Source organism: Lucilia cuprina, chromosome 5, assembly GCF_022045245.1.
Source record: "Lucilia cuprina isolate Lc7/37 chromosome 5, ASM2204524v1, whole genome shotgun sequence".
Classification (NCBI taxonomy): domain Eukaryota; kingdom Metazoa; phylum Arthropoda; class Insecta; order Diptera; family Calliphoridae; genus Lucilia; species Lucilia cuprina.
This window is the reverse complement of record NC_060953.1, coordinates 53,232,518-53,241,331: the sequence shown is the minus strand read 5'-3', so window position 1 is coordinate 53,241,331 and position 8,814 is coordinate 53,232,518. Positions and strand designations below refer to the sequence as shown.

The 8,814-nt window shown below is 30.8% G+C and overlaps 1 protein-coding gene across 1 annotated transcript in view; it reads right to left on the bottom strand.

Annotated features, from left to right (window-relative positions):
• LOC111677639 (Down syndrome cell adhesion molecule-like protein Dscam2) overlaps positions 1-8,814 on the bottom strand; it is a 72,060-nt gene that overhangs the window by 29,257 nt on the left and 33,989 nt on the right. The window contains exons 6-7 of the mRNA XM_046952544.1: positions 7,870-8,318; positions 7,477-7,621 (exon numbers count right to left, since the gene is read on the bottom strand). Coding sequence (XP_046808500.1) covers positions 7,477-7,621; positions 7,870-8,318 — 594 coding nt within the window. The remainder of the gene's footprint in view (positions 1-7,476; positions 7,622-7,869; positions 8,319-8,814) is intronic.

Here is an 8,814-nt window from a genome sequence, read left to right as displayed (position 1 = left end):
AGAACTGAACTAGAACTGAACTAGAACTGAACTAGAACTGAACTAGAACTGAACTAGAACTGAACTAGAACTGAGCTAGAACTGAATTAGAACTGAACTAGAACTGAATCAAATGTGTCTCGCCTTAGGATGCCCTTGATGTTATTTTTAAGGATTTAATTTAATATTCTCTTAAATACAAATAAGACTATAAATAATTTATTGTATGTAAGTATTAAAATATTAAAGTAAAAAGAATATTGCTTAAAGCCACTGCTAGAAAAAAAATAAATAAAAAGTCCTATGACAGAATAAAAACTCCACTACATATTTACAGAGGCCCACAACTTCAACATCAACAGCAGCAAATAATTTTAATTAAAACTTAAACCAACATACAGTCGCAGTCATAGTCACAGTCAAAGCGTGACGTTAAGGCAACTGTATTAAAGTTTTTTTGCAATTTTGTTTACATGTTCTTTATTTCTCTCGTTTTGTATGCATTTTATAATAAGAGTTGCCAGATAAAAATGTATTAATTAATTTAACAAGAAATCTAAAACTTTTTATTTAATCGGGGTAGATTATATCAGAAACGTAGTTTTAGTTCTGTAAGAAAAATCTTTGAAAAGTGTATTTTATAAAACATGGCAACCATTTCCAGTGTACTTATAGTTATACAGCCATTCACTCCTCCCTCCATGGTTTACGAATATTAAGGGGGTAATTAAAAATTCGTAAGTACCTTTATTTCTTTTTTCGTCTCAATTTCTGTTTTTATTTTTCTTTATCCTCTATATTTTTTTTGCTTTTGCTCTACCTTTAGATTCTTATACACGACTAGTTATACGTAAATATATCCCGTTCTTTTCAAGAATTTTACATATATATTTTTTTTTTAAATTTTTATAGGTTTACTCAGAAAGTTTTTTGTTTGTCTTTTTATTGTTTAATATTTTTTTCTATTTTATGAGGCGCGTAAAAAATTACCATTAAATGTAGTTATTAAAAAAAAACAACAACAACAACTATTATATATGCATGTGTACATATTGAAAGTTAAATCCGCAATAGTTGTGTGGACTTATGTATGTAGTTTTAATCAGCTTATAATTTTTCATTCATAAGTTTTATCATTCTTTGATATTTGGCTAAATCGTGAACTGATATTGTACATAATCAATATTAAATAAACTCTTTCACTATCTGTTCAAAATTCAGCTCGCTATATACTTCCACACAAAGTATACACAGATGTCACTTTTGACATTTGAAAAAGTCTAAAATCAGCTTTTGTTTGATTTTGAAATTGTTTGGTGAGAATAGGTATATAAAATACAGTTATAAAAATCAATGAATTCGTTTTGTGCGAAAGTGAAGAAAATAGCTTTTTGCTCGTGACGTCTCTGTATACTGTATACTTCCACTTAGACTACATTATTCTATAGTGGAACACTTATACATATAATGTTATAAACCAAATGAGAATTATTTCAACACATTTTATTATCGCTTAAAACAACACACAGACAACAAATAATGTGTGTGAGGTGCGTGGCTAAAGTTGTTTTGTTGTTGTAACAACAGATATAGAACAACAAAACATATAATGGTTATTTATAACAACTTAACATACAATGGTTATGTAACATATAGTAACATAATAAATTTTTCAGAGAATCATACTCAAATTTATAATTGCTATGAACACGAAAATTATTACAGTAACAACAACATTGTTTAAATAGAACTAAACAGTATATTATATGTTTTTGATAACAATATATTGTTACAGTGAACATAGTTTAGTTAAGTGACCATGTCGAACTATGTTTTTTCTCTGCGTGTAGGACAATATATTATATGTTTAAGATATATTGTTACAGTGAACATAGTTTAGTTATAGTAACTATGTCAAACTATATTTTATCTCTACGTGTAGGAAAATTTTTGCTAGGATCAATATATGAAAAGTTATACTCTTTTGGAAAAATCCCTGTATGACCATAATATGATTCCGGTAAATGTCTGTCCGGCATACTATTGTGTAATAGCACTAAACAAAATGCAAATTTTATTCAAATTGAAAGACATCACTTTAAAATGTTGTGTCACTTGACACGCCTATATGTTTTATAGAATCTGTAAATTATATTGTGAAAATCACAACTGGAATGACAAACCTAAACATATATACACCTGTTTATGTTACGATCTAATGTAGCCATTAATGGCGAGGGCATATTGGGCTTATGCTGATGTTTGTTATGCACAAATAGCATATTGCTCCTATACCCACCTTAATGTATACCAATCCGCTTCTGAGTAGATTTAGCTATATCCGTCTATCTGTTCGTTTATGCAAACCTTGCTATTTAACTACTGGTCGCATTTTTAATGATAATTAAATTTGGTACATGATCTTGTATTGTCTCAGCGATGAATTCTGTTAAAAACGGTTATAATCGGTTTATTATTTCACCTAGCTCCCATACAACTGAACCCCCGAACAGAACTTTTATGTTCATAATTATGTTCAATATACTCGTATCTCGAAAAAATCTGTAAAACCAAGTTTCATATCTAGGCTAAGTGACCATAATGATTTTTTAAATTATAGGGCCTCCTTTGACCGTAGTCCCTATACAAAGCCCCCATTGAAATATGACTTAAATGTACACAATTTTATTCAATAACAAGTAGAAAAGTATAATCGGACATGCGCGACCATATAATACCCTATACCAAAGAATAAACAATAAGTGAAACGCTGTCATTTTTTTACAACAATAACATTACGCTCTTCTCACAGACGAGTGCTGTGTAAATCCAACACATATGTAAAAATTGTATTCTCTCTCCCAAAACTTCTAAACTTTTATGCGAAAATTTGAGGATAATAGCACTTTGAAATATTTTTTATCACTTAACATTATAGTTTATAATTTTTTTGCACAATTTAAACACATTTAATAGCCCGAAAATAATATATTTTTTACAAACGAAAAAAAAATATTTTTTGTTTTTTGACATTGAATTTTTGTTGTTTGAAATTAAAACTAAAAAAACAATGTTGTAAATTTTCGTATGGTAAACGAAAAAGATATTTCAAATAAATAATTTATTTTTCATTATTATAGATTAAAAAACAAATAGACGTGTTTATAAAATGTTTATAGATAAAATATGTGTAAAATATCTTAAGAAACCTTTCAAAGTATAAATTGAAATGTAATAATTTTTTTTCAATATTTTTCAATACTATTGAGAATTCTACTAATACATTCTTAGAGTTAGGTACCGGATGACAGTAGACTTAGGTACTTTTGACAACAGTTTCATTTCTTATTTATTCTTTGCCCTATACCATGAGTATATTTTTAAAATTTTTATTTTTCATAAAGAAACTTTTATGTTGAATTTTATCCTAATTCCAAAGTATTTAAGCAATTTATTGATAAAAAAACAAAATTTTCTAAATGACGCATTATAGGTCAAACATGGGCCGATCCTCGATAAATTTGGGAAAAGGATATAGTTCTAAATAACAGTTAGTTTTGTTGAGTTTCATTGTAATACAAATGTTTACAGTCAATTTTAGATGTTTAAGACATTTTTTGAAGAGGGTTTTGTATGGGGGCTAGGGTCAAATAAGACCCGATCATTACGAAAATCTGCAGTGTCATTTATACTTATATAAAACTTATTTGTGCCAATTTTTAGAGGGATAATAGAATATTTGTCGTAATTATGGCATAAAAAGTCAAAATCGGGATGTACAGCTGTAGGGGGGCTAGGTGAAATAATGGACCTATTTCAACCATTTTCAATATGCTTCGTCCAAATTTCATTAAATTATCTGGAAAATTTCGGCCTGTACCTTGCGCATAAGGTTTACCCATGTAAACAGCCAGCCAGCCAGCCGGACATACGGACATGTCTTAATCGACTCAAAAAATGATTCTGAATCGATTGGTATACATTAAGATGGGCACTGGACCAATATTTTTGTGTGTTACAAACATCAGCACAAACATATAATACCCTCCACACTATAGTGGTGAAGGGTATAAAAATTCTTTTAGTTTTGTACATAAAACTTTAATTATAGAAATATAAAATTAAAGGCAGATTACAATTTTATTTCATTTAAAATTTTCATTTGTATGCAATTACCCAAATATTACATTGCACTATGATAACGCGCACCATACAAAAGAACCATTTCAATTAATTTGTTTGTAACTAGAAACCATTAAATAGAAACTGAAATAGCTTTATCAAACATTTACCACTTCTACAGCTACTCGCATAATTAATAACGTTTGTTAAACAAATACACTTGAATACAAGCACTTGCATCTACATACATACATACATTTTCGTATATTAGGGTGGTTCAGTTTAGATTGAAAATAAAAATTCTACACAAAATTTTAATAACAAAACAAGTAAAAGTTTGACTTTCTTGGAATGATAATTTTCAATACCGAAAAAAAAAATAATATAAATTAAAAAAATCGGATCATATTATGCTTCCAACATACAAACGGACAAATATATAGCTTTAGAATTTAGTGAGGATCTTGTATATATAAAGCTATATAGTTTTATGAATCTATTTTAATTGAATACATCCTATCGCTCTATTCTAGTGGTAAAGACAGATCCTTGTAATTTAGTAATATTTACAAAACTTTGGAACCCTCTTAATCGGTAAGTACTTATGTACATATGTCTTACAAATATCAAGACTACAATTGGTAATTAAATACACATGTGTATGTAAGTAAGTACATTTTCACAATTAAAAAAGTTTCTATAAACGAGCGGTAAAGGAGGTTGATACATATACATATGTATTGTAAATGTAGTTGTAGTTAGATGCACCAATAATAAAGGTTATGTTTTAATTGTTAAACAACTTAAACTTTTTTATGGAGGCACTAAAATGGTTATGGAATACATGTAAACCAACTATTTTCTAAGGGTTAGTTGTGTACTGTTTGAAATGTGGAAATGAATGCATTTAGTTATTTGTATTAGTGGGCATTAATATACATATATGGCTTCTTCGAATTAAAAAGTTAAGTTGTTTAAACTAAAAAAAAAAAACTAAAAACTAATACAAAATGTAATAGTTAAAGCTTTGAAAATAATACTAAAGATTAGTTCTTTCATAGAAATACTAATAGTGGAGTGAAATGTATGGGCATTTAGTTATTTATAGTTTTTTTTTTATTTAAAAAAAAAATATAATTAAAACTAGACACTGTGTGGGTGTAAGATTTAACATTAAAGTTAGGTTTTCTTGGAACAAGAGAAGTTTATGTGCCAAATTTATTTTAAATTATCTTGAAAATTGCAACACAGATGGACAATAATTAGAATTTTACATAGGAATGATCTTCGCTGAATCCGATTCTGTTCTCAGAATTTTAAACTTTAGGTTAAGTTGGAGAGGGGAGTTTATAGCCGATGAAGGATTTTAGATTAGCATGCTACACAAAATGTAATACCACTACAAGATGTTTCACGTAGGCCTTAGGTCAAACGAAGCCCAAGTATGTGCCAAATTTCATAAAAAATTACGACCTGTAGCGTGTGCACATGTTTTACATTTACACACAGACGGACGAACGGACGGACGGACATAGCTAAATCAACTCTGAAAGTGATTCTGAACCTAAGGGGAGTTAGTATAGGGACTAGGATCAAACAAAGCCTGAGTATGTACTAAAATTCAGAAGAAATTGCGATCTGAAGCGTGCGCCCACGTTTTACATGGATACACCGACGGACGCCTTGGTATACTTTAAAGCTGATGTGATGACTAATATTTTTGGGTGCTACAAACATTAGAACAAACGCATAATACCCTCTACACTATAGTGGTGTAGGGTATTAAAAAGTCACTTGCATTTGTAATCACAAAAATGGATTGGCTTCTATTGAGTCGGCAACAGGTACCTAGAGACACATTCGGTAGAACGAAACATGAATTCAAACAAATCTGGTAAGCACTGAGCATACCTGGACAAGGAAAAACCATTTAATGGTATCACTTGTATTAGATATCGTTTATGCATCACCATTCAACCCAACATACTTCTAATTCGTTCAACACACTCATAGAAAACAACATCCGACACACCTACTCCCACAGTCACTCCTCTGGGGAATCTCCAGTGCCGAACTTAAAGACTTTACGTGTATATCAGATGTTTTTTTTTTTTTTGAGAATTTGGGTTAAGCCACAACGACCATTGGCAACCCGATGGAACCTCTTCTCTAACAACAGTGCCGAACTTATCCCTAACTACAGACTTTACCGAGCATAAGTATTTCAATCGCTATACTCATCTAGAGACTTTGGGTTTAAACAACAGCCACCATGTGCACTCCCAAGATACCTCTCCAATAACCGGAACAAGTGTTACATGGTTTGACCTCATGTCAAATCATTCCAAGGAAAGTACGGGAATACAATTTATTTGCAAACTACAGGCACTGGCAGCACCTATTTTCGCGCGGGATGCAAGATGGGGTCTTTCATTTAGGATACATGCCTCTGGTGTGGATATATTGGACAGTTATATACAAATATCAGACGTGTACAATCGAACAGAGGAATTAGAAATTTATCGAGTTCGAAATTCATACCATAAAGAAATGTCCAAAATGAATAGAATTAAATTTGAAAATTGTTAAGGTAATCATAGGTAATCCCTACATAAGGGGACCACGTCGCTCTGAAATAATAGGCAAGTAAAAAGCGAATGTACTAATTTTCTAAAAAGGAATTGGAACTTTTTAAAGTTAACCTAACGCCACAATGAGGACTGTATCATAAATTTGGCTTAAGAAATCACAGTCGTGTATCATTAACCTTGGAAAGTTTGAGTCTAATTATCAGAAATACAATGGATATTCACGCTAAAGTCAGTTATAAATCGGAGGACCTTCTGTCTTTCTTTAACATATTCAAATATCTAATTTATCTCTAGGAACACTATAGGATTTGTCTTAGAGGAATTTTGTTTACATTAATACCACCTCAACTTCAGCTTCAAAATTGAAATTTAAATCTATTTCCAAACAAAAGTTTAAAATATTTACATATGGAGTTGCAAAAACAAAAGTTATAGACATTGAAAAACAAATTTACATTCACACATGTGTACAAATGTAAGTAACAAATACATATGTATGTATAAACAAAATAATATACATACATATGTATTACCATATAAAAATGTATAAAAATGCACAAATATTTGCAAGTTTCCATACAAATAAATAATAAAACTTATTTTAAACAACAAATATACAAACTCTCTCTGTGATTTTCATTCATTCACTGAATGTATTTGAGTTTTCCAACGAAAATACAAACACATGTATATGAGAAGGCAACTGTGTGTGTGTTTATGTGTAAGTGCATGAAAGTATTTGTTTGTTTGTTTGTTATTTCGCTCTGTATAAAAGTTCAATTACCTTCCGTTTGATGGTAGTGGAAATCCGTCCAGTGTCCATGAAATTTGTGGTGTTGGATTTCCGGCTGCTGAACATTTTAAACTTACAGCAGGACCAGGCTGTAAAGTTTGTTCAATAAAACTATAAAGCAGAACTGGTGGGGCATCTGTAAATAAACAAAATACAAGAACAAAAACGGCAAGGATTAAAAACAAAATGTTCGAGGAATAAACCAACAACGAAGAACTAAAAAGTTGAAAGCAATGCGCCACAGTTGATAGTTAAACATGTTTTAAATGAAATGCAAAGACAACAACAAAAAAAACTTAACAACAACAACGAAGCGAAACGAAAATAAATAGTCAAATCGAGCGCAATACTACTACAATATCAACTAAAATAGAAAATATTTACCTCCTAATTGCAATTCTGCTGTTGCTTGAAATGTATCTCCCTCTGGTCGTCGCACCACACACTGATACATACCACGATTCTCACGACTTACTCGTGGCACAATTAAAGTGTCTTCTATCCGACCAGATGATGGCAATTGACGTCCATCCTTGTACCACAATATATTTTGCATACCCACCGGACTGCCATTACTGGTGACCATGCAACGAAACTCAGCGGTGCCACCCATATGGACACTAAGAACATTTGGTTGTACTTCTACTTGTATAGGTGTGGCCACCGACAGACGTAGCTCCGCACTTGCCTCACCACCCACATTACTAGCTGTACATTTATAGACACCCGAATCTTCACCAGTCACAGCCTCGATGGCCAATATGGGTCCCAGTAAACGTATGCGAGGACCACTTAGAACAGGCAGGGGACCAGGGCCATTGTGGGTATACCAGCTGGAAATAAAGATAAGAGAGAAAGTTTTTTAATTAAAAAAAATAAAAAATTGTTGTCTTTATGTTAGTTAATTGCTAATCTATAAAAAATGATTTAATTGTAAATTTTCAATAATATTAATAATAATGGTTCTTTTGCTATGAGTTTTAAAATGCTGTCTGTACTTATCAAATTTCAAATTCTCAGATGTTGCAAATCGTTAGCTTTCTCTTAGGTTGTTGCCACAATTAACAACACCTTCCCCTATCTAGAGCAGACAATTGACAAACAAATTAAAGTCAACTTAAGTGATGTGCGTCAAAGGTGTAGATAATTAATTTTAATTTCACAGTCAATACAATACAAACAATTTAAAGTGAAGTCGATTTGTAGTCGTGAATTTTTTATATAAGGAGTGAGATCGAAAAATTCTTAACATACATATATGTTTATAAAAAAGAAACCACTAAACTTACAGCTTTATTTTTTTTTATTTGATTGAAATTATTATTACAA